This window comes from Schistocerca serialis, chromosome 6 (genome assembly GCF_023864345.2).
Source record: "Schistocerca serialis cubense isolate TAMUIC-IGC-003099 chromosome 6, iqSchSeri2.2, whole genome shotgun sequence".
NCBI classification, from domain to species: Eukaryota; Metazoa; Arthropoda; class Insecta; order Orthoptera; family Acrididae; genus Schistocerca; species Schistocerca serialis.
In genome coordinates, this window is record NC_064643.1 from 623,666,160 (window position 1) to 623,693,781 (window position 27,622).

Below are 27,622 nucleotides of genomic sequence, written 5' to 3' on the forward strand. Positions count from 1 at the left end.
AGCATAATTGTTCCAGGAGCCCACTTACAGAATAGGAGTAGTGAACTACAAGGAAATTCTTCAGTTTGGGCTTATATGTGCAAGGATTACTCGAAGCTCATTGAAAATGCAGCGGCAGAATACCACACACCTTTCTATACAAGCATCAAGGAGGTGCGATCCAAATGCAGATTGGATTTCTACCTAGTATTAATTGGTTGAAAGCTGCTAGTTCTTGGGCATAAGCTCATATTGCTAACAACAAATGACATAAAGAAAATAAATATTGAGGGGCCAATATCGGAAGAGCTACCTCAGATATAATGTTGCATGTCAGAAGCAAATGAAAATAAGCAAAGTTTTGGACTCACTTATTGAAGATACTTTTCTAGGGGTAAATATAGCAGCATTCAGTTTTTGATAAAGATCCTAAACATGAGCATTTGTGACAGTTTACCATCTATCTTAACACCTAGAAATTTGAACTGTTCAGACTCACTCACCATATGCTCATTCTGTGTAATCAAAATGTCAGTTTTAGGTGAATTGTATGTAAACAATAAAAACTGAGTCTTACTGTGATTAAGCACCATTTTTATTTTCTACAAACCATGGCATTATGCCTTGAATTTTAGTATTTGACATATTGCCTGTGTTGCATCCTTCACCACATGGTGCCCCCCCACTTAATTGTGATCCAATCGGACACCATCTAACAGCTGTTTCCATTACTGTGGAGAATGATATTTTGCTGTGTTTTCTTCAAGTATTGAGAGGAACTAATAGTGAACTGTTTTTCTTATTCCATAATGATCAAACATCTGCAATAATATTTTGTGATCCACACTATGAAATGCCTAAGTTAAATCAAAGAAGATGCCTATTGTTTGCAACTTTTTGTTTAATTCTTTCAGTGCCTCAGCAAGAAAAGAGAATACAGCACTTTCAGCTGTGAAGCCTCTTCTGGGACCAAACTACATTTGACAGCAAATTATGTGGACTGAAATGACCAGGTGTCTTTCCAAATTTCTCTTTGCTTACCTTTACAACATGCTCAATGAACAGATTGAATAACATTGGGGATAGGCTAGAAATATACTCTAAGAAATGTTATGGTTCTGAATGTTTCAAGTGATTGGTCACCATCCATGTAATCAAACAATAATAGGCTTATGTGTATATGCACAGTACACTACGTTTCTTTATGCTGAAAGTCAGCTGCCAGTCCCTGCGCCAGGAATCAGTCCTTTTTGGGTTTTCCTGCTTTTCACTACAGTTCGTCTACCATTGTGGCTTCCCTCTGTATGGCAGCATCAGTCATGAACAACCTCATGAATATAATCATTTATGTTTCCTCTTAGAATGACTCAGTAGAGAGATCTAAGTGAATTCATCCATGTAGTATTGCATATAGCTCTCAGTTCAAGCATTCCATCAGAGAAGTTTCCACTGTAAGCAAAATTATTTTGTAGTTAAAACATCAGAGAAGTTCTAAACCAGGTCATCGATCTGTTGAGCTAAGAAATTAATGTGTAGCAATCCCAGAATTCTAAAGAATATTTTGAGTCAATTATCAGATGTCTTTGCAAACTGTTTCAATGGACTTCTCTTGCACTCTAGTACAGCAGCCAGTGACAGAACTATCTGTCAAAAGGTGATAGGATTCACTTTTCATAGTTGTGTAGGTGCATAGTAGTCACTGATCAGAAAACTTGTGTGACATTCAGAGTGATGCAAGCAATCCAGCCATTAGTGTCTGTACCAGTGGGAAGAATCTTCAATGTTAATAAATTGCGATTCATAATATGGCACTCAGAGAGACAACTTTAGGGTTGGAGTGTGCTGTGAGAATAGGGAAATAGCAGGTGATAATGTGACATGGTAGTGTGATATGTGGATTTTTTTTATGTGGGGGCCTTGGCTTTGTTTGATAGTGAAGTGATCATACTTCTCATGCAATGACAGCAGTTTTTAATTAAACCTTTCCATGCATCAGATTGTACATTCCCACCAAACCACGATAGATTTACTGGACTGGCTTACTCAAAGCCACATCTGCAAGTTCATGAAATATCTCAAGGATGTATTAACACGTCAGTCATATGCCAAATCAATTCACTGTAAAACCCAGCAATAGCTGTTTATTATTCTCCAGGGAGAACTGTAATAAACTCTGGTGTCATTGTATAAGAACATAATGGGTAGCCTTTCTTGAACATTTAGAGGTGTGATAGTTGTAATATCAGCAAAATACTGTTATTCATGTGAACTAAGTACCAGATCACATACATTGCGTACTCATTTACATTTTGTCTGTGACTGCTCTTTATTGCAGTGCTGTTTTTTCCATAAGCCATTGGTTTTATCCTTGTCTTCCTCACTATGTCATCGTGTACCCCCTATGTAGTTTTTATTCTCTTTTTAATGTCTTTTTCTGATTTTGGAAAAGAGTAATTTGAAATGTAATTTATCTGTATTATGTATTCTGTAAGTAGATTTCTCTTTCAGAGCTGTATTACTACCTATGGCTTCAGAATATTGAGACCTTTGATGGTCTGTTTGCTCTGTTAATGCCAAATTGATTTACTTAATTTATATTTTCTTGCAGAATAGATGAAAGTAAGAGAATTCACTCTTTTCATAGTTTCAATGTTAAGTATTACTTTGTACTACTCAACTTAAGACTGGTTGAGTATAAAACCATTGTTGCTTTATGATTGTTTTTGTGTAGATGCTAGGTGCTAGACATATCACAATCTCAACAATGCAGTAAGTTAACATGAAGATCATTTAGTAGCTGTGTTGACTTCTTAGTTTTAAAACATCTTATTTGTGGCTGATATAGTAGTGGATTTTAAACAAATTGCAACTTGGAGATATATTACTTTATTAACTATTCTTCATTGCATTTCAAGGAGCTGGAATAAGGCAGAAATACCCAAGCAATACAATTCCAGAGGTTATACAGCCATTACCATGTAAAGAGGTTAGATTCACAAGGCCTGGAAAGGAACTTATTTTTAGAGAAGATAACAGACTGGTGTTGGTGTCATCAAAGAGAGTGCCATTTCTGATATTTTCTTCAATTCCTTACAACAGGGGACTTCGTTCAGGAAGGTTGGTTAGAATATTGTGTAACTTACAATTGTCAACTAGATCTTTTTAAGTCTTTTTCATTTCTGAATTCCTGTGCACACCGCTGCAGTTGTGAAAATGAATAATTAATATACTAAAAATATCAGTTTCTTTCATTTTAATATGTATAATTTTGGCTTTTTGTTTTAATGTCTCATTTGCTTTTAGAAAGAAGATTGAATAAATGCTACAAACTAGGCACAGTATTGTATAAATACACACTTCAGTATTTTCATAGCAAATGTTTTTACAACAGTATTTAATACAAGTATTTAAAAAAAACTCTGGTCAAGTTAATCATATTCTACATGTGTTGCTACACACACAATTTTAGCCTCATTATATGACCACTATTGTTCGCTGCACGGAGTGGCCGCGCAGTTTGAGGCGCCATGGCACGGATTGCACAGCCCCTCCTGCCAGAGGTTGAGTCCTCCCTTGGGTATGGTGTGTGTGTGTTGTTCTTAGTATAAGTTAGTTTAAGTAGTGTTTAAGTTCAGGGACTGATGACCTCGGCAATTTGATCCTTAGACACACACACACACACACACACCATTGTTCTCTGATTTTTAGAAGGTGCAGTACTAATTGATACCTGATGTTGCCTTATTACTTGTGCCTCATCTCCTCCTCTTTTCCAAAAACTTCCAGTCTCTTCAATTGCCATTTGTAATTGCTGGTATTTGTATCTTCGGTTTTAGAATGATGAATGATGCATCACAGCAAGAAGTTATTTATTTTTAGCAGGTTGCACAGAGTTAAGTTTGATCTCTTTGACAGGACTTGGACTGTTACCGATCACAGCAAAAACTATAAACTCAACGGGAAACTGTATTTATTAATTTTGCTACCATGATCGCAGCCACTACAAGTAATCTAAATGACATTTTACCACACTGGTAATTATTAGATGAAGTAGTACATCCTTTTATTTTGTTTTCATTATTACTGTTTAGTTTCAACTTGAAAGACTTGCTTGCACAGAAAGGAAAATTCATTCCAGTCCCTCTGATTGCAGTCTTTGTAAATCCCCTACTTTGGTATCATGTGCATCCTGCAGCATCGTAATAACTTCAAATAAATTGCCCACTTGCATCACTTCATTAGCATCAGCAGCCTTAGCTACTTTACATTCTGTAACAGTCTCCATTAGTGCACTCATCCTACTGTCTTAGGTTTCTAAGTATCAGATTCTTTTTTCATTCTGTTGCATCTGATTTCATCACAAGAAAAACTTCTCCCTTGTAAACATTTTCTACATTACCAGAAAAATCAGCTACATCTTTATCTGAATCAATATTAACTTCACCAATAATGTATTCATTGCATCTACATCATCGTTATCAGAAATATAGTCAGCAGCAATATCGACACAAAAGTCAGCATCCCACATACAAGAAACATTTCTTACTTATGAAACCATAGAACTTGATCTACAGCGATAGGCACATTACTCCCTGCTGCATTCACTTTCTCACATTCATTCATATTATTTGACTGCCACAAATATTCAGCTTCCATTCAATCTTATACATTCACTTCAGTTACTTTCTGTCTCCATCTTTAGACTGTTTTCGATGTCAATTTCTCTTTTACACAAAATATTTCCCATTAGCCCCAGATGCTTTTCCTAACTTCAGGTTCTTGGTCTTTTATACTTGGTTTAATTTCACCTAATTGGCTGTTCATTTTCTCTAAAGCTTGCAATATTAAATTTTGCTACTTCCCATGAGATGTTTGAAGCCATTCCTCTGCTCTGCCACTGCTGTTGCTGCCACATTGTGACCAGTGCTGCCACTTGCTGCAGTTCCCGCTTCCGGTGCAAACGGCTACTGCTCATTGTGTTTCACACTTCCTGGCATGGGCTGCTGCTGCTACTGCTGCTTTGTAGCATCAAATGATTATGCTGGCAGTTGATCCTCACCAAGTGCTCCATGGCTTCCAGTGTCCTATGATGCCACTTCCTAAATCATTTAAGTACACATGACCCATTCTGAGTACTACTGAGTGTTTGGAATCCCCACCAGATCAGATTAAAGGAAAACATTGAAGCAGCTCAGAAGAAGGCTACTAGATTTGTTAGTGGTAGGTTCAGTCAGCATGCAAGTATTGCGGAGATGCGTCCTGAACTGAAACGGAAATCTCTGGTGGCAAGATGATGTCCTTTCTGTGGAACACTATTGCAGAAGTTTAGAGAACCTGCTTTTGAACTTGACTTCACTGCAATGATACAGTCACCAGTATTCATTTCTCATAAGGACCCCAAAGATAAGAGAAATTACGGCTTGTACAGAGGCATATAGACAGTCATTTCTCCCTCACTCTATTTGCAAGTGGAACAAAACGGAAATCACCAGCAGTGGCACAAGCTATGGAGGTATTTCTTTGTATGAAATATGTATGTATTTGGATTAAATATCATGATTCTGTTAATTATTTTTTCTGACCTTAAAAACTTTTTGCCCCAATGATCAGAATAACCAGGTGCATTTCTTTGTCATTGCAGACTCCCTTACCTCTGCATCTTCTTCTGTGTGGGTAGCTAATGTTTCCCCAATTCTAGAGCTCTGCTAAATGACCTTAAACTGTCTTCCTGAACACTTATATACTGACTTTCGTGTACACCCAGGAAACACTTTGTAACAATTTGTGCTAACTCTGTATGACGTGACATGAATGACGGATCTCTCAAATCTTAATGATGGATCTCTCAAATCTTAATGATAGTTCAGCTTCTTCTTTCGTTCCTGTCATGTCATGTTGATTGTCATGGTACTCATAGCTCAATGGCATGTGGAGCATGTGCAACCTGGGACAAAGCGGCATGGAATAAACCAACCAAATCAGCAGGTACCATGAAGTGTATAAAGTGGCTATTGTTGCCCTACCTTGCAGGAATACTGCATCCATCTCCACCAGATTTCATGCATTAATTAAAAGGAACCAACAACATATAAGTCTAAACTCACAATTCAAACTAAAAACCATTTTTGAGGTGTTACTCATCATTCATATGTATTATAGACATTGTGCTATGCATCACTTCACCAAAGTGATATGTTACATCAATACCTCTCTTCTTAGATGAATTTTGTCCTCACAGTTATTGAACCACATTGATAGTGTTAAGTACAATTTGGAATTCACACCATTTAAAATTGTATGTAATTAATCTCTGTCATAAAATCATCTTTTTGAACTTTAGAAACTAAAAAGAAAAAAAATCACATTGCTTTCACATTAATCATTATTACATATAATTTCATTGTGTAACTTTCATCATGTTTCTAACCTAGAATCACTGTACTCAAAGTTCTTTAAGCATAAGTATAAAGTAGTTGCATTTTTAACAAGAACTGAAATTCATAAAGTGAGTGAGAGTTATCGCATGTTCAGATTATAAATTCGTTTTACATCATTATCAGCACTTAACAGACACAGACTAGCCAGTAAGAGAACTGGCTATGTAGTTGCAGCTCTAGTTACAATTAACAACTCTTCCATTACATGTAATGAATATTAATTGCTGAGTGGTACTCATTGTACATTCAGTAATTACAAATTTCTGTTACCCATTTACATTGTTTGCACTTCATCTGGAAGTTACTGGTATATGTACTATGTCTCTAAAGTAATGCAGACAAGTAGGTCAATTTACTACTTACTCTAACTTAACGTCTCCTAGTAGATTCCATATACACTCAACAACAAAATGTAACCAATCACAAAAAAGGTATAAATATCCCTTGTACAAATGTCTTAACCAACCAGATTTCTACTAATCAATAGAAATGTATGCCGAAATTCAGGAAGATATACTACCTGTCCACAATGTTGTTGCACTTGGCCTCACATGGCCATTATTGGAAACACACTGTGACATTATGTCAACAAGTACATTGGTGACTAAGGAAAACCCTCGCACTTGAATGATTTCAGAACAGTGCTTCAGCATGTTCCCTTGAAATATCATGAACAAAACTCACAGTAAGCCAACTGAAGTGCCCTCATTCCCAGGTACAATTTTACTTGCATACTGTATTATATTCATCTACTTTTTATTAGCTGTATTAAGAACAGTCCTCAAAACTCACACTTGCATCCTTACTAATCGTTTATTAAATTTGTGTAAACAGTATATTACAGAACTCGGATAGGTTCATCTACTCCCCACCCTCCCACCCCTGCCACCGCCGCCGCCAGGTGGCTCACAACTCTTTTGAGAGAACATGTTTGGCTAGCACGGGGCCCCAGCCTTTGCTGTACTACTTGCCTTTCTGTGCTGTATCCCTGTAGTTGGACTATCCCTTTCCCCCTCTGCTTTTCTATTGGATGGTCTTTCTGGTGCAGTCCCTGCTTGAACATAATTTAGGACCTCACTTTTCCAGCACTCTCTACAGCTTTTCATTAACAAATACAGGGTCCACATGATTGGGTTTTGAAACTACAAAATTCCTGGGGCTCATGCTTGATAGGAAACTTTCTTGTTTCTCCCACAAGTCTTACCTGGTCACCCACTGTATGCAGTCCCTCAGTGTCCTCAGTGGTACTTTGTGGGGAGCAGATCAGACTACCCTCTACCCTCCTCCGTTTGTGCCGAACCCTTGTCCATTTGAAACTAGACTATGGGTATTTTGTTTATGCATCTGCATGTCCTTCCATCTGAAGCTGTCTCAATACAATCCACCTTCGTGGCACCCATTTGGCCACTGGCGCCTTTGACACTAGCACGGTTGAGAGACTGTATGCAGAAGCTGCCTAACTACCATTGTCATACCGATGTGATATTCTCCTCAACAGATATGGATGCTGCTTGTCTGCCGTGCCTGGTATAATGCTACCTCTCTCATCCAGGGAACAAATATTAAATATCATCAATTATTTTATATCAAATTATGACACGTGTTTAAAAACCTGTGTGGTCTTCCTGGTTTCAATAGTGGACCACAAGTCCCCGTCAGTCTGTTCACTCTATCAACAGAGCATAAGAGACTTAAATATTTCACAAGAGAAGGTAACTTCACAGTACGAATACGAAATAATTTAATTACCTTACCTTGAATACTCGTTGTTGCTTGCTAGTTGTCTAGGGGTAACTTCTGGATTTGCTGTAATTTTTAGTACAATGGGTCCTTGGGTTTGTAATATGCTACGTAAGAACTGATACTGTTTAAAGCTTTCCGTATTATATATTTTCGTAATATCTTCATAACAATCAGTATTTCACCAGTATAAGCTTTTCCAACATAAGTCGTCTCAAAATGTTCATCAACATGACCTTTCTCAAAATTGACCATTTCTCACGACTTCTCAAAACTCACTGTCTCTTAGACTCATCAAAACACGACTGTCCCTTAGCCTCACTCAGCAAAACTGTTTCTGCATTAACAATCAAAGACCTTAAAAAGTACACAGGTTTGCCAACATGAATTGAGCATAGATATTTTATACATCACACATATACACTTATGAAAACAGTACGAAAATTGAATAGAGTTCTCAAATAGTTCTGCAGCAATACATAATACAATCGTCCTGCAAATTATTAGTTTTTATAATAAAATATTAATATTCAAGTTCACTGTAATTTTATATTAATATAATTGTTCCTTCACGTCTATTCAAGGCACTGCATAGCTCGCCAGCCAATGGTATCGATAGTTTCAGTAGTCCGTTACATTACACTGGCCACCCATCCTATGCCTCCTTCTTCAATGACTTCTTTGACTGCCAGTATGGGGCATGTCCCTCTTCTCTGTATCCTCTTAGAGTTTGCTTTCGACTATTGCTCTGACAGCTTAAATTCATGCTACCTGCCACTTGCCACTTTTCCAATGGGTGTGAAACCTTCACCACCATGGCTTTGTGTAGCGGCCCGTGTTCACCTTGTTGTTCATTCGCTTCCTAAGGACACTTCTTCAGACTCGCTCTATTGCCATAAGTTTCACAACTTTCGCACAGAATTTCGCGATAGTACCTTTGTGTACACTAATGGCCCTTGGATTCACCATGGTGTCAGGTGTGCCTTCGTCATTGGCATCGACGATTTTCGTTATCGGCTTTCAGAACATTACTCAGTATTTACACCGGAGCTCTTCACCTTGTATCAGGCCACACAGTATATCCGGTGATACAGTCCTTTCAATTGTGCCATTTGCTCTAACTCTCTCAGTGTCCTTCAGAGCCTTTGTGTGCTGTACACCATCCGCCCCATATTGCAAAGGGTCCAGGGAAACTTTCACTTGCTCACTCTTGATGGAGCCACTGTGATATTTATGTGGGTCACTGGTTACATTGATCTGACTGGAAACGAAGCTGCTGATGCTACTGCCAAGGCTGCAATCCTCATACCTCGGCCCATAGTTCTTCCATTCCCTCCGATGATCTCTGTGTTGCCACCTGTCAGCAGATGGTGTTACTTTGGCATCACCACTGGTCTTCCCTTTAAGAGAGCAAGCTCCAGGGAATTAAACCTGTCTCAGCAGCTTGGCTGACCTCATCTCGGTCCTCTCGGTACGAGAAGATCATTTTAGCTAGGTTGCATATTGAGCACTGTCGTTTTAGCCATTGCCATTTGTTAAGTGGTGCTCCACCACTTTGTACTCATTGTCATCAACCTTTGACAGTTCACCATTTTCTGATTGGATTCTCTTTTTTTAACTGCTTATGTTCTAATTTATGTTTGACATCTGAGTCATTGGCCAATTTAGAGAATGACGTGCGGGCTGTCAACCATGTTTTACTTTTTATCCATCATAGCAATATGGTGAAGGACATTTAATCTTTGTTTCAGGACCTCCGTTGTCTCTATGGCATATTTTATGGACCTCTCTCCAAGAGAGAGTCCCTGTTTTTAGCTGTCTTTGCTTCGGTCGATTGGGCTTAACGGGTAGTCACTTTTAACTCCTTTTTCATCTTGGTGTTCTATAGTTCTGACAAGAACGTATGTGACATTAGTTGTTTTTGCACCCTAAAACAAAGCAAATTGTTGGGTTTGACCTGCCAAAACATTTTGAAAATTTTTAGAAGTGCAGATCATGCAGGGCAGGTCACCCAATATTGTATGTGTTCCACCTTTGTGCCTTTCCACCTTAACACTCTTTCTTTACAGCAGGGTAGTGCACCCAAAACCCAGCATGGTAGCCATCTGTGTGGGTGGGGAAGGCCTGCATGGTGGTAGCCCCTGGACCATGCAGTGATCACACTGTTGGTACATGAGCTGAAACCTGCCAATGAATGCCAAGGAGTATGTGCCCATTGTGACTGGGGCACAGGGACTCAGAGCAACAGATTACTGGACAAGTAACTGTTGCTGAGGCTGGGTGGCACTCGTGGGGAGAGCCTCCATTCAGAGTGGGTGGAATCACGGCGAATGACTTGTCTTTTGATGCGGATAAAGTTTTCTCCTGCAGGTGGTGATACAGCCCCAGCAGTCTCTTCAAATGGAAAGAATTAATTCAACTCAGAGGGATGCTACATCAAAATTTTTCCAGCCCTGGCTACGCCATTAGAGGAACATAGGGCTAAGTGACAAGCAAAGAAATACTCCCCACCCCCCCCAGTACTTAGCCAGTACAAAAGAAAATGGGGATTCTTTTTTGGCCACAAAGCCTTTATTCTTTGTAGAGCCTATAGAGAACAAGTCTGAGGAAGTTGCAGCCATCTCCAAAATGAAGACCGCCACTTGTCCATTGTGTCCATAGTGAGGACCAAAGGACAGTGTTGCTACTGGAGCTTTCATCTTGATCTTTGATGAAATTTGTTGGCTGGAAAGGTCAAGGTGACAGTATAGTGATGTGATGTGAAACCATATACCCCCATCCCTACATGCGCTGCTTCAAATGTGTGAAATTCGCTCACATGTCTTCACATTGCAACACCAGACCAGTCTGCAGGGGTTGTGGACAACTGATGCACATGAACATTCCTTGTGTTCTTCCACTCTGTGTGTATCAACTTGGGAGTGCACCATTCTCCCTGCTCAACAGGCTGCACCATATTTCAGAGAGGAAAAAAATACAGGAATTTAAGACTGGACAGACTGACATACCAAGAGGCAAGAAAAAGTATGAGTGTCTACATCATGCACATGTGACAATGTCATATGATACAGCTATGATGATGTTGCCCTCTCTGCCAATGGTACTATTTCCCCATCACGCATCCTACAGCGAGCCCTCAGGGCTGCTCGACCGTGCCTGTCTCTGCTGATGGTTGGGGGCTCGGCTGCTGCTACTGCTGCTGCTTCCCCTACACCCACTTTGGAAGCAGTGGCTCCCTGCTGACCAGGAATGCCAATGCCCATCCCCCAACCGGTGATGCTTCACACTCATCTGGTTTTTCGTGCCAGGGACCCTTGAGACACTCCCGTCCAAGATTTCTGCCGGTCAACCACATACCTGCCATTGGCTGAAGTAGCTACAGGCTGCTAGTAATACAGCTTCACTTTCTTCTTCAATTCCTGAATCTCATTCAGGGAAGTCGTGCAAACACACTAAAAAGAAGAGAGACAAGAAGTAGTCTTCCTAGATGAAGGAAATTCTGGTGGCCCCCACGCCACAGGATCTCACAATTCTGCTTTTTGAGCGTGGCAGTGATTCCAGTGGCCCCTGAGGCTCCAGATCGCACCACACAACATTTCTTAGATCCTGTGTGTGCTGATAACATTACCTCTCAACCAGTGGCAGCAGGTGACCCTGAAACATAAGCTACTTCCTTGGTCCCTTCATGCCTAATAGTACACTCCTGGAAATGGAAAAAAGAACACATTGACACCGGTGTGTCAGACCCACCATACTTGCTCCGGACACTGCGAGAGGGCTGTACAAGCAATGATCACACGCACGGCACAGCGGACACACCAGGAACCGCGGTGTTGGCCGTCGAATGGCGCTAGCTGCGCAGCATTTGTGCACCGCCGCCGTCAGTGTCAGCCAGTTTGCCGTGGCATACGGAGCTCCATCGCAGTCTTTAACACTGGTAGCATGCCGCGACAGCGTGGACGTGAACCGTATGTGCAGTTGACGGACTTTGAGCGAGGGCGTATAGTGGGCATGCGGGAGGCCGGGTGGACGTACCGCCGAATTGCTCAACACGTGGGGCGTGAGGTCTCCACAGTACATCGATGTTGTCGCCAGTGGTCGGCGGAAGGTGCACGTGCCCGTCGACCTGGGACCGGACCGCAGCGACGCACGGATGCACGCCAAGACCGTAGGATCCTACGCAGTGCCGTAGGGGACCGCACCGCCACTTCCCAGCAAATTAGGGACACTGTTGCTCCTGGGGTATCGGCGAGGACCATTCGCAACCGTCTCCATGAAGCTGGGCTACGGTCCCGCACACCGTTAGGCCGTCTTCCGCTCACGCCCCAACATCGTGCAGCCCGCCTCCAGTGGTGTCGTGACAGGCGTGAATGGAGGGACGAATGGAGACGTGTCGTCTTCAGCGATGAGAGTCGCTTCTGCCTTGGTGCCAATGATGGTCGTATGCGTGTTTGGCGCCGTGCAGGTGAGCGCCACAATCAGGACTGCATACGGCCGAGGCACACAGGACCAACACCCGACATCATGGTGTGGGGAGCGATCTCCTACACTGGCCGTACACCACTGGTGATCGTCGAGGGGACACTGAATAGTGCACGGTACATCCAAACCGTCATCGAACCCATCGTTCTACCATTCCTAGACCGGCAAGGGAACTTGCTGTTCCAACAGGACAATGCACGTCCGCATGTATCCCGTGCCACCCAACGTGCTCTAGAAGGTGTAAGTCAACTACCCTGGCCAGCAAGATCTCCGGATCTGTCCCCCATTGAGCATGTTTGGGACTGGATGAAGCGTCGTCTCACGCGGTCTGCACGTCCAGCATGAACGCTGGTCCAACTGAGGCGCCAGGTGGAAATGGCATGGCAAGCCGTTCCACAGGACTACATCCAGCATCTCTACGATCGTCTCCATGGGAGAATAGCAGCCTGCATTGCTGCGAAAGGTGGATATACACTGTACTAGTGCCGACATTGTGCGTGCTCTGTTGCCTGTGTCTATGTGCCTGTGGTTCTGTCAGTGTGATCATGTGATGTATCTGACCCCAGGAATGTGTCAATAAAGTTTCCCCTTCCTGGGACAATGAATTCACGGTGTTCTTATTTCAATTTCCAGGAGTGTATTACCGACAGCACGATCCTCTAATGGAACTGTAGTGGCTTTTTCCACCACCTAACTGAGCTGTGACATCTCTTAAGCTCCTCCAATGCTTTCTGCATTGCTCTTCAGGAAACTTTCCAGCAGTGCAGACCTCTGCCTTTTGTGTTTGACGGGGATATTTTAAGAATTGTGCTGATTATGACAGGGTGTAAGATGAAGTTTTCACATGTATTCTGGACTATATATATAGCAGACTTGTGCCTCTTGATACGACTTTGGAGTATGTGGTTGTTAGGATAAGGGCATTACAGCGTTTTACAATCTACACTGATGATCTCCCTCCTGATGGTGGCTTGGCTCAGAAATATTGTCTGCATTGGTTTCTCACAACCCCAACCTTTGCTCATCTTGGGTGACTACAATGCCTATAACCCTTTAAGGAGTGGAACCGCAATCAGTTGCCTTGGTGAAAATATCAAAGACTTACCAGTATATCTTCACCTCTATCTTTTGAATGCTGGAGCCTCCACACACTTTGATGTGGCATATGGAACTTACTCAGCCATTGATCTTTCTGTCTGCAGCCCTGGTGTTCTCCCATCCATCGACTGAAGGGTTCACAATAACGTGTGTGGCAGTGACCACTTCCCAATCTTTCTGTCACTCCATCAGCATCACTCTCCTGGGTTCTGCCATGATGGGCTCTCCACAATTCCAACTGGGATGCTTTTGATTTCACTGTTATTCTGAGCTACCCACAACATGGAAGCAGTGACATGGCTATCCAGAGTGAACAGAGCCATTATATCAGCAACTGACTTAGCAATCCTTTATTCTTTGGGATTCCCCCCGTGGGAAGATAGTGCCTTGGTAGACCTTGGAAATCACAGAAGCCATTAGAGATTGCAGGCAGGCTCTCCAACACCATAAGCAGCATCCATCAATAAAGTACCTTATTGCCTTTAAACAGCTTGTTTTCACTGGCCCAGACACCATAACCGAACATTTTGCTCTGCATTATGCTCGAGCCTCTGCATCTGAAAACTATGTGACTGCCTTTCATGTTATTAAAGAGCAGATGGAGAAATTGCACATATCTTTAACTAAACACTACCTGGAGCTCTATAATGCTCCATCCAGTGAGTGGGAATTCTTCAGTGCCAGGGCCAGACTGCATCCATATCCAAATGGGCAAACACCTATCAGTGGATTGTCAGCATCATCTCCTTCCATCTTCAACCTTATCTGGAGTGAAGATGAGTTCCCATTTCAGTGGCGGGAAAGCACCATCATCCCAGTACTGAAACCTGGTAAGCATCCCCTAGAGCTGGACAACTATAGCCCAATTAGTCTCACCAATGTTCCCTATAAGCTGCTTGCATGCATGGTGTGCCAAAGGCTGTGTTTGCTCCTGGAGTCTCAGAGCCTTGTGGCTCTGTTTCAAGACAGTTTTTTTCCAAAGCTGTTCCACTGCTGATAATTTGGTTTTTCTGGAGTGTGCCATCTGGACAGCTTTTGACCAATATCAACACGTAATTGCAGTCATCTTTGACCTTCAAAAGGCTGATGACATCACATGGCAACACCACAGCCTCGCTACCCTTACGTACGTGGGGTCTCTGGGGCCCACTTCTGATTTTTGTCCAGAACTTCGTGTTGCACCATACAATCTGGGTTTGAGTTGGTGCTTCTCACAGTACCCCGACATCCAAGAGAATGGGGTCTTGCGGTGCCCTGCTAAAAGTATATCTTCCTGTATGCCGATGATTTTTGCTTTTACTATTGCTCCTCTAGGGTTGGTGTTGCTGAACGCTGGTTGCAGGGCACCATTTGAAAGGCACAACATGGGCTCTCACCCACAGCTTTCAGTTTTCAGCTGCCAAGACTCATGTCATGCTCTTCTGTCACAATTGTACTGTTCATCCGCAACCAGAACTTTACCTTGATGACCAGTTACTCAATGTTTCACAGGCATCACATTTTGGGACTGGTCCTCGATATCCAACTGATGTTGCTTCCTCATCTTCACCAATATAAGAAAAGGTGCTGGCTACACCATAATACATTTCATTGCTTCAGTAACACCAGCAGGGATGCAGACTGCGCTACCCTTCTGCAGCTTTACAAAGCCCTGTTCTTGTTCTGTCTTGATTATGAGAGTCTGGCATATGGTTCATCATCGCCTTCGGAATTGTGGTCACTGGACCCGATACACCACTGCAGGGTCTTGTTTGCAACAGGAGCCATTTGAACTAGCCATGAACTACCTACTCACGGAGGCTGGCATCCCTTCACTAAGGATCAGGCACCAACAACAGCTACTCAGTTATGCTGCACATGTTTGCAGCTCCCCAAAGCATCCAAACTACCATGTTCTTTTCTGTAATAGGGAGATCCACCTTTCGCAGCAGAGACTGAGAACTGTGGTCACTTACAGTTCGACTACAGTGTCTCTGCACTGAACTCTGACTTTCTCACTGTCGCCTCTTGTCATGGAGAAATCGCATATGCCCCTGGTGTGTAACATAACCTCAGATCTGTCTTGATTTATCATTTGGACCGAGAGATTCAGTTGATTGCATAGTGTTTTGCCATCTGTTCCCGACTGACCTTGATGTATTTCTGGGTTTGGAAGTGGTGTACACTGATGGCCCAATGGTCAGTGGAGAATTTGGTTTTGCATACGTACATGTAAGGTGCAGTAAACTATGTTTCCTGTCAAATGTATGCTGTGTCTTCACTGTTGAATTGGTGGCCATCAAATGAGCCCTTAACCAGGCTCATTTGTGCAAAAGCAAGATGAGTCTAACTTGCAGTATCTCCCTGAGTAGTCTTCAGGCTATAGACCAGTGCTACCCTTGTCATGACTATCCAAGATCTTCTTTCTGATCTTCATCAAGCTGGATGGCCAGCCATCTTTGCTTGGGCCCCTGGACATACAGGGATCTTAGGAAATGAACATGCTGACCGCTTGGCAAAGTTGGCTGCCAGGATGCCCTTTTTGGAAATAAGGGTTTCAGAACTGGATCTTGGATAGACTCTACGCCATCAGTTATTAGAAGTCTGGAACTTGGAATGACCCATTCCGGACTCAGCGAAAAAACTAAGGGCAATAAAGGAGACAACAAACAGTCTTCGCTTTGCACTTCTTGCATGGAATGCACTGTCCTTTGTTGGCTCCGCATTGGCTAACCCACGACCACATTCCCCAATGTGAGGGCCCACTTTATTGCCGATGTGGTGCCTGCCTGGTGTTGGCCCACATTCTGCTAGACTATGCAAATTTGGCTGTTTTACAGCAATATCTTAACCTTCCTGACATGCTGCCTCTGGTGCTAGTGGTAGATGCCATAGAGGTGGTTCCTACTCATCTCTGTGGGTTAGGGCACTTTGCCCTCATTGACTGCCTGAGGGAATCGAGGGCAACCCTCGCCAGCTCTGGCCCAGATTAAATTTGATTAGATTCAGTTTTCGTTCCATAAACCCATAAAATGAGATGATTCTTGTGGGTGTGGAATAAGTCAGAAAGTGTAACATAAAAAACAAAAAACATTCTAATACTTACTACACTGATCATTTGTCAGGAGATTGTCAAAATAGGTGAATACAATACAATAAACTGGAGCAGCTAATATTTACAGAATTAATGCACTGTCAGAATGAAATACTGTTATGCACTATTAATAAATTGATCATACACAAAAAAACGTAATCTTGACTTTTGTGGCCAAGTGCTGTCAAAACTGAAATCTAACAGACATTTTTACTTAAGCTGGCCTGACAGTCTCTGTTAAGGTAGTCATCTATAGAGTAGGAGGAGTTGCCAATCAGAAAGTCTTTCAAACTCTCTTTAAACTGTGCTTTGTCTGAAACCACGTTTTTAATGGTTGCTGGCAATTTATTGAAAATGTGTGTTCCTGAATATTGGAGCCCTTTTTGGACCAAGGTAAAAGATTTTAGATCTTTATGTAGATTTTTCTTATTCCTAGTATTGACACTATGTATTGAGACAATTGTTGGAAATAGACATAATACTTGCAACAAATTTCTTTAAGGAATAAATATACTGAGAAGCAGTGGTTAGAATACAAAGTTCAGTGAACAGGTTTCTACATGATGTTCTTGAATTACACTAAAAATTATTCTTATTACTTGCTTTTGCACGCTAAACCTCATGCTCAGTTTGATGAATTACTCCAGAATATGATCCCCCATGACAAATAGAATGAAAGTAAGCAAAGTATGCAAGTTTTTTTTGTATTTATATCTCCTACATCTGACATCATTCTCACCCCTAATAAAGATTTGTTTAGGCATTTAAGCAATTCTGTGACGTGCCCTTCCCAACTGAATTTATTATCGAGTTGTAATGCCAGAAATTTAACACTGTCTACCTCTTCGATCTGCATATCTTCATATGTTATATACGTGCTGGAAGGAAATCTCTTACAGGTTCTGAACTGCATATAGTGGATCTTTCCAAAGTTTATTGACAGTGAATTAGCTTTAAACCATTTATTAATGTCGGTGAAAGTTTGATTGGCAGCTGTTTCTAAATGTGTGCGTGACTTGCTGCTTATTGCAATGTTTGTATCCCTGAAAACAAAACAAACTTAGCATCTGGCAATGTAACAGATGAGAGGTCATTAATGTACACAAGAAAAAGCAATGGACTCGAGATGGAACCTTGAGGAACACCACAAGTAATTAATTTCCTATCAGATGAAGATTGACTATTTACTGCACAGATATTTCACAGTGACACCCTTTGTTTCCTGTTAGTTTATAAGATTCAAACCAGGGAACCAACAGCAGCACTAACTTGATGGTCTGGCATGGCCTGACCCCTACCCTTCCCACCTTTTTATTCTCCTTATTCCTTTGTGTTTGCTGTTCTTAAGGTTTTATCTTTTCTAAAATTTCATTGTCTTGTCGGTGCTGCTTGTTTTCTTGGAGTAAGGGACAGCGAGGTGGTGTTGGTGGGAAGCAGATGGTGTCTCTCCCACCACATACTGCGCTTAGGGAACCTCCAACTACATTTTGGGCAGAATGGCTCACCCACCTTAATCCCTATCACTCCCTCCTACTACTTCTTCATTTTATGTTAGTCTTGTTGTATCGTGCCTTCTGTATTCTTCTTCTGGGGATTATTCCTGGTTTGATACATATAGGACGAAAGGACTGATGATCTTGCATTTTGGTCCCTCTAATTCCAATAACCAACCAACCCTCGCCTACTTTGCAATCTTGAAGTAAGCTTCAAAACCAATAGTATTGTGTTTCTAAAGGAACCTTCAAGAACACCACCATCTGCAGGAGGATACTTCCTAGAAAAAACTATCAGTTTACGCAGTGATAGTGTTCTTGTACAGGATGTCCCAGGAGGAATGGTCAGTATTCAGGGACATAACATGAGTGGCCATTAGAAGTAAAAGTCTAGTAAGCATGGGCTCTGAAATGCATACCTGAGGAGCTGTGGGCACTTGTTCCTCTTCACTACTGTGAAACACTTCTCTTCTACTGAACAAGGGCCCTTAGCAGTTAAGGTGAACATTTTAGGACCCATTTTAGAAGACAATTTTTTCTTGTTTTGGTCCATAGTACCTCCTTCTAAAATATGGGAAGCAGAGAGCTTGCAGTAGAAGAGATTTTTTTCCATAGTATTGAAGATGAAGTGGAGATCATAGCACTTAAGTTGTGCATTTAGAGCTCATGTTTACTGGACTCTTCTGCTTTGAATGATCATTCCTGTCATGTCCCAGAATATTGATCATTCCTCCTGAGACATCTCTCCATCAAGACAGAGGTCATCCTTTTCCCTTTGGTTCATGTACTCCATGTAATGCACAGTTCGTACATAAGAGTACAGTATCCTGTATAATCATCATTTACTGCTCTATTCTCTCCTTTCCTCGTGTATTTTAAGGTAACTTACTCCTGATTCCTGAGCTTCTCCAGCCGCAGTCTTGTGTGTACGCCTCTGTATGTGACCGCAAATCAACATCAAAATTTGTTACTGATGTACTATGCTGCTATAGCTTCAAATATCCTTACTTAGATTTCATCAGGATTTAAGTTGGGTGTTAGAATGTCAATTACTTTACATATATGGGTACTGTTCTTTTAATTCCCCATATGATGTGACTTCATTAACGGCCAGCATCTGGTGTTCCAGGTAGGATTAAAGGAAGACATTGAAGCAATTCAGAGGCAGGCTGCTACATTTATTATTGATAGATTTGAACGACATGCAGTATTTTGGGAAATCAAATGGGAATCACTGGAAGAAAGACGGCGTTCTTTCCGAGGAGCACTATGTAGAAAATTTTGAGAACCAGCATTTGAGCTGACTGCAGAATGATAGTACCGCCATCAACATACATTTTGCGCAAGGACCACGAAGAAGAGATTAGAGAGATTCATTCTTCCTTCAGTTTGGGATTGGATCAGGAAAGGAGATAACTAGTAGTGGTACAGGGTACCCTCTCTCATAAACCATACAGTGGCTTTCAGTGTGTGTATGAAAATGTAGAGGGTGCTTGCAGAGTAGTACAGTGAAGGAATGATGCAGAAAATATACACCACAATGTGGTGTGGACTTTACACTTTATTTTGTACAAATGATAAACAGTGAGAAATCACGTATAAATCATTTGAAGCCATAGGACGAACGGTCACTCACAGTCTACACTAAAGATCATCCACTATGATGCAAGATTGATTGCCAGTGGGATTACGCAGTGTGGTACCCCCCGATCTGCCCCCCAACCTCCTCCTCGCCCACCCTATAGTGTGGACCACAGGGAAGGTAGTGTGCCTCTTCTTAGACAGCTTTCAGATGGTAATCTTGCAGGTATGCGGAAGGGCACAGAGTGCGACCGTAGCAGGATTGTTGTGAAATAACAGTTGGTGAGGATGCTGCATCTAGGATGGCTTGTGGTGGATAGTTTTGGTGTTCCTTTGTTGTGGCAGTAGATGGGTATGATGTTAGAGGAATGACGATGGTGAGAAAACTGTGGAAGGTAGCTGCCATGTGATGGCTGCTGTGTCGTCAATGAGCAGTTTGTAAGAACGTGAAGTACTGGCTGATGAAACCATTCCCAACCTCACATTCAGGATGCTGACCTTCAGTGACCAGGAACTCATCAAACAGCTTGATGCTCAAGTCACGAGGTCAAAAGTCTTTGGTATAAAGCTTTACCACAAAATCGATGTCAGTCACAGTGTGTCTGGTCACGTCATGGTGGTGTGTAGCAGAGGTTGTTGTGTCATCAGTGGATGGAATATCCACACAGGTTTCGGATGGTTTATGGATACTGTGCTGGGTCTTGTGTTCAGGATTATATCGAACTTACGTGTATCATGTTTTAGAACAATGTATGGAGCTGTATAAGGAGGCTGTAAGGTGGATCGAATTGAATCGTCATGAAGCATGGTATGGGCGCAGTCCATGAGTGCCATACGGATGAAAACTTTAGGAATTCTGTGAGGTTGTGGACACAATATTTAAAAACATGCAATGTGTTTTTTTACCTGTGTAACAAGGATGGGAATTTTGGTGGTTTCCAGGGACAGCACCTGAGCACGAAGTTGGCGGAAAGGGTAAATGGACACAAGACTTCAGCATGGGAAGTGTTGTGTGAACAGTGTGTATGCCTAAAGTTACCCATGGCAGAGCTTTTGTTGGTGTCTGCCAAGGCACAGAAGAGCGGCTTTTAATGTGTGATACCACCGCTCTACAAGGCCATTGTTTTGCCAGGTGGTCAGCAGTAGTTCAGTAACAGTGGGTACCACAGAGGTTACGTAGTTCGCTGAATGGGATGGTTTCAAATTGTCAGCCTTGGTCAGTGGCTATGGACGCTGGGTACCCATATCAGGAATATCAGGTGTGAACATAGTGGCTGTTGATTCTGCTGGAATGCCTCATAGAGACGTGGCGTCTCTCTACTGCATTATACAGTTGGCTGTTGAGAGTGTATATTTACAACCCTAATATTCAGAGAGTGGTCCCACTAAATCAAGGTGCATGTGTTGCAAATGTCCTTTGGTATTGTAAACTGTCTGAGTGGTGTGGTTGTGATAGCATCCCACTTTGCTTAACTGACAAGGTCTACGACAAGTCAATGATAAACTCCCATGTGGCATAAGATAAGAACCCTCACCAGAGATAATAATCTCTGAAACAGGTATAGTACGGTAAGCCAAGATTTCACGAGTCTCAAAGGACTCCAAACCAGCTCTCCCTGCACTGTTACATGCAACAAAAGCAACAGTAATCCAACCATTACCCAAGCTGGAAGAGGTAGTACTTTTCATCAAAGAAAAATTAAATCTCGCGCCACAAAATAAGGTAGGCCCATTTAAAAGAACAAATTGAGCAGTTTTACCTACGCCCCTAACAACATTCTTCCCCTTACCTGTAGATGCAGCAGCACCAAGAGTGCCGTCCACATTTACAAGTGTTTTGTATACGAGCAATCGTCGGCGACGACGATAACAACGTCTACGAACCATTGTAAGAAGCAGTGCCTCAGTGGCTATTCACTCACACAAGAGTGAATGCGCTAGACGATGCCGACGATTGCTCGTATACAAAACACTTGTAAATGTGGACGGCACTCTTGGTGCTGCTGCATCTACAGGTAAGGGGAAGAATGTTGTTAGGGGCGTAGGTAAAACTGCTCAATTTGTTCTTTTAAATGGGCCTACCTTATTTTGTGGCGCGAGATTTAATTTTTCTTTGATGAAAAGTACTACCTCTTCCAGCTTGGGTAATGGTTGGATTACTGTTGCTTTTGTTGCATGTAACAGTGCAGGGAGAGCTGGTTTGGAGTCCTTTGAGACTCGTGAAATCTTGGCTTACCGTACTATACCTGTTTCAGAGATTATTATCTCTGGTGAGGGTTCTTATCTTATGCCACATGGGAGTTTATCATTGACTTGTCGTAGACGTGTTAAGATAAATTCTGATTCTAATATTCACTTATGGGTTAAGGCTCATGGTTCTTCCTCTTTGGAAGATTGTCGTATTGTGGGTGACTGTACTCTATATAACCATTGTGTGCACATGCATGCCCACTCCTGCAGTCTTCCTTAATGTTTGACCAAACAAAATGATCTGTAACAAATTGTGTCATTGGTCAGATGCCAGGATGCAACAAGTTGAGGTACTAAGGGACAAGTTCTATTTGATGAGAGGTCACACAAGATCTGTCTTGTGGTGCTTAGTATCAGGGAATGTTCAGTCTTGAGATTCGTAGTTGCATCTTTGAGAAGGTCTTGGAGCTGTTTATTCCACTTTTGTGCTTCCACAAAAATTTAGTTATTGTTTTGTGTGGAGATGGAATTGATCTATGAAAGGTACTCAGCAAAGACATTGTCTGTGCCCTTCAGGTGGCACACATCAATTGTGAATTGTGTGATGTAATCCAGTTGGCGGAAATGCCTGGGGCACAAGACTTACAATGGGTTACAGAAAGAGTCCACTAGCAGCTGGTGATCGATATAGATGGCTAGCAGTCTGCCTTCCATGTTGCCTTTGAACTGATGAATTGCCTCATAGACTACGAGGAGTTCGTGTTCGTAGATGGAGCATTTGGTTTGGCAAGGAGTCAATTTTCTGTTAGAGAACTGCGTCAATCGCAAAATCATTTACATCCGCGATTATTGTTAAACAGCCTTTGAGCTTGCCGAAGGCATCGTGGTGGTTGGTTCACTTAGCTCCCGTTTACCATTAGTGTTTTTCCCTCTTAGGACTACTGTGATTGGGGCCTGAGTGGTGGCTGCTCATGAAAGGTGGCACCAGTAGAAATAGATCATTGCTAGAAGTCGACGTAGTTCCTGGTAGTCTAGTGAAGATGGTAGTTGATAGATGAGTTCCATTCGTTGTGGTGTAGGGCGGGTGCCTATAGCATTGACAACGTGACTGAGAAAGATAATGTCACGTTGTCGAATTTGGCTTTTTTCCATCATTAATAATGATGCCATTTGCCATAACTACATCATAAACTTGTTTAAGGTGGGACTCGAGCATGTCATTATCTGAGGAAAAAATGAGGTTGTCATCAAGGTTAGCAAAGCAGAAAGGTACCTTAAATAGGATACGTCCAGAAATGTTGCCACATTTGGCTGCATTTTTGAGGCTGTAAGCACAAAAAGGTACTCGAATAGGCTAAAAGATGTAAGGACTGCTGTCCTTTGCACATCTTCCTCATTCGTCAGTATTTGGTGATAAGTTCATTTGCAATTCAGGATTCTGAAGACAGAATTGCCCATGATATAATTAGTAAATTTCTGTGTGTTTGGTATCGTGTAACTGTTGATTATAGTTGGTGCATTAAGAGTTCTGTAGTCACCACATAAATGTCAGGCACTGTTTTTCTTTGGTGCTGGTTTAATAGGTAAAGCCCATGAACTATCTGACTGTTCCTGATTTTAAAAGTTCAACTGCTGCCTTGGCCACACTAAGTTCATCTGGCAGGAGCTGACGTGGTATGTCTGAACGGGAATCCCGTCATAATGGGGATCCTGTTCTCTGCACCATTCCATTTGTGAAGGTGCACTGGGTGAATAACAATCGTGAAGAATTCATGAGTGGCTGGGAGTGCAGATTAGGAGCAGGAAGCACTTAGGCAGGAGGTGCATTATTAACCTCATTGGTACATAAAGGCTGCGTAGATGGTAGCACTTCCTCTGAGGTAGTTGTAGGTACATCAGAAGAGTATTTTGCTTGTACTGTGAGATTGTAGTTGATGGTTGATGTCGGTCAAGAGTTCTGTAGGTGACATCAAGCTGTCTTGAGCTCATCAGATGTTTTTTGTGTTGCCAGTCATATATTTTTGTTCTGCTGTTAGATGCGTAGAGACTACAGGTAAGTTTTGGAGCAAAGAAACTGGTTTTGTTAAGTTCCTGCAAGCTCCTTGACACAGTTGAGTAGATGACAATGATGACCATCCATCGGAGTGCTCTGCTGCTTGTCAGTTGGAGGAGATGTAATAAGGGGAGGACGTGACCAGAGAGCCCGGTGACTGACAACTAATGTCGCAGGGAATCAGTGTGCTGTGAACAGATCCCGTAGCAGCTGGGAATGGAAGAGAAAATAGGCACTGAGTACTAATTTTCTGACATCTGTGATTAAAAAGTTCCATTTGACCATTGTTCCTAACTCCAGGTGTAGTGTTTGGAGTCATGAATTGTGATAACTGAACTGATAGTTGCACAGAACTGGCTGTCTTGTCGTTTGCTGTGGCGGGCGAGGTCGGAGGTGCGGAACTGATGTTGGATTTAGAATCGACTAAATAGTATTGCTGTCAGAGATAATCCAAGATAGAGAGCCTACCATTGTCCCGTGTTGCTGAAAGGTGAGGTGGTCCATTGCTACATGAGATGAGCTGGCTTTATTGATAATCCCAGTCTGGTGCACTTCTTGTCAGCTGCATGACTCTTTTGAGCATGCAGGGCTGATGGTAGTTGTGCATGGCATCACCGATACCAGCAGAGACATAAGGTGGTGGCCTGGGGTGCAGTTCCCATTAGTTTGTTTTGTTGACACAGCTGTGTGGAGGTCATTGTCCCTGGTGGGGGCTGTGACATGACAGTTAGTGACAGTAAAATGTGGTTAAGCTGGCTTGGCTGTCACAGGGAGCAGTGCACACAGGCTGGTGCTGCTGTCTGTGCATTATGGTGTAGTTGTCAACTGAACTGATACATTGCTGGTATTGAGTAACAGCAAAAATTCTGTAGTCCACTGATTCTCACTGATACTCACTGATTGGCGAGCATGGCAAGCTGCAGTTGAGATGGTAGATGTCCACAGCTTATTATAGAGCATCAACTGATAGTTGATTAATGTTTGTAACTGTTGTGCTAGGCAAGATGTAGTTTCATGTTATCTGTTCGTGGTAGATCACTTGCTGCAGTTGCTCGTAAGGAGTCTTGGAAAGGCGTTGCAGAAGTGCTGATTCGTTGTAGAATATTTGTTGCCCACCGTTGGTGGAAGGATGTTTTTACTAATCATGTCTGCATATTCACCGAAGTGGCTGAGTGTGATGAATTTTGCAGCGTCAACAATAACATGAGCAGCTAGAATGCTGTCCACTATGGGGAACCATATGAAGCGCTTATTGGAATGAAATGGTGGTATCTTGGGGTGAGCACTAAACTGGTTAGAGACAACCTCTGCGTGTGATCATGCCGATTGCTGTGAAAGTGTTGGTGACAGTAAAATAGGTGAAGGTGCCAAATCCGTACATGCTGCGGTTGATAGTGTTATAACCTTTAATCACTAATAAAGTGCGTGGAGATACAAAAGTAGAAACACTAGCAGGTTACATGTTACTAACTCCGTATCTGTCATTCAACTGCCGGGCCGTGACATGCGGCCGGCGCCGTTCATAACCAGGTGGCGCTCCCGCTCTCGGCCGAGCTGCGGAGAGCCTCTATCGCCGTGTTCGCGTACTAACGTAGCGGCACTTTTGAATGTCGTGGCACTGTCACAACACTTTTCCCCCCTTGAAAAAAAACGCTCACTTTCGTGGAGACACGGACAGTGCAGAGACATCCATGGCCTCTTGGGAGGTCCCGAGAAGATCCCGCGGAGAAACACGAGAGTATGGTCGAAAATGTCCAGGACGGAAGCTGGCGCGTGGAACGTGCCTCCTGGACGAGATGATGGGTGAAAACTCCGGAGCAGCATCCATAGGTGTCGTGGACCTGGGGGTGTGCTCCAGCGAGATGGGTCCCGGAGAAGGCGGCGTCGCGACTGGGGCCAGTTCCGGCGTACTCGGAAGCGGTAGCGACGGCGGCGGCAGCAACACGCCCGGAAGATCGGCAGCAGCGACAGGACTGGCTTCTTGGGCTGGTGGAGACGAAAAAAGGGGCGGTGGTACCGGCGTGGCCACCACTCGTGGGCGCATCTGGTCGTAATGGCGAACAACCATGCCGTCGTCCGTACGTATTTCACAAAGCCGGCGTCCGCGAAGAGCCTGGACCACCCCTGGAATCCATTTAGGGCGAGATCCATACCCCCGTGCCCACACGTCGGCGCCCACCGGGTATTTTCCCGCACTAGGGGACACAGTACAAGGCCTGACAGGGTGAAGCAGATGCAGTATGGTGCGCGGTTGGCGGCCATGCAAGAGTTCAGCAGGGCTGCGATCACCCAGAGGCGTGAAGCGATAAGAACTCAGAAATTGCAACAGAGCGTCATCTGTGGAAAAATCACTAAGGAATTTTTTCATTTGGCTTTTGAAAGTGCGGACAAGGCACTCGACCTCCCCATTCGATTGCGGATGGAAGGGCGGTGCTGTAACATGATGAATCCCTTGTCCAGTACAAAAATCATGGAAGGCCTGCAAAGAGAACTGAGGGCCATTGTCCGTGACAATCGTGGATGGAAGACCTTCTAGCGCAAAGATTTTTGACAAAGCCAGCGTCGTCGACGCAGTGGTGGGCGACGGACAGCGAACAACAAACGGAAACTTCGAGAGGGCGTCAATCAACAGTAGCCAATAAGTGCCGAGGAAGGGGCCGGCAAAGTCAGCGTGCACCCGTTCCCACGGCTGCGCCGGATCAGGCCACGGAGAGGGCAGAGTACGAGGCGCAGCCAGTTGTTGAACACACTGATCACACGCAGCGACCATGTGGGCGATGTCCGAATCGATACCGGGCCAATAAACGTGCCTGCGGGCCAGGGACTTAGTCCGAGAAATCCCCCAATGGCCCTCATGCAATAGTTTGAGAACAGCTTTGCGAAGAGAGGCGGGCACCACAACCCGTGGAGATGCGCCATCCGTGGCCAGAAGAACAACACCCTCACAAACAGACAGACGAAGGCGCAAGGCATGGTAGTTGCGAAGGGGATCCGACGCCCGGCCCTTGGTCCTGTCCGGCCAACCCCGCTGAACAAAACCGATCACCTGACGCAGGACCGGATCCCGCGCAGTAGCCGACGCGACCTGCGAACCTGTAAGTGGAAATCCCTCGACCGCACGACGTTCTTCCTCATCAATGTGGAAACAGAGGAGTTCATCGCGATCGAAAACTGGGTCGGGGCCCATCGGCAAACGCGACAACGCCTCAGCGTTGGCGTGCAGGGCCGTGGGGCGATAGTGAATCTCATAGTGAAAACGAGACAAGTATAAGGCCCAACGTTGCAGGCGGTGAGCTGCCTTATCCGGAAGCGACGCCGAGGGGCTGAACAGAGAGACCAGCGGCTTGTGGTCGGTGATGAGGTGAAACTTAGAACCATACAAAAAAACGCTGAACTTTTTTAGAGCATAAATGATAGCGAGCGCCTCCTTTTCTATTTGAGAGTAACGCCGTTGGGCATCGTTGAGGGTCTTGGAAGCGTAGGCGATGGGTCGTTC

The 27,622-nt window shown here is 43.4% G+C and overlaps 1 protein-coding gene across 2 annotated transcripts in view; it reads left to right on the forward strand.

Annotated features, from left to right (window-relative positions):
- LOC126483683 (CDK5 and ABL1 enzyme substrate 2-like) overlaps window positions 1–27,622 on the forward strand; it is a 171,889-nt gene that overhangs the window by 42,732 nt on the left and 101,535 nt on the right. For both annotated transcript variants that reach the window (XM_050106764.1, XM_050106765.1), the window contains exon 3: window positions 2,895–3,096. In XM_050106764.1, the coding sequence (XP_049962721.1) occupies window positions 2,895–3,096 (202 nt within the window). The remainder of the gene's footprint in view (window positions 1–2,894; window positions 3,097–27,622) is intronic.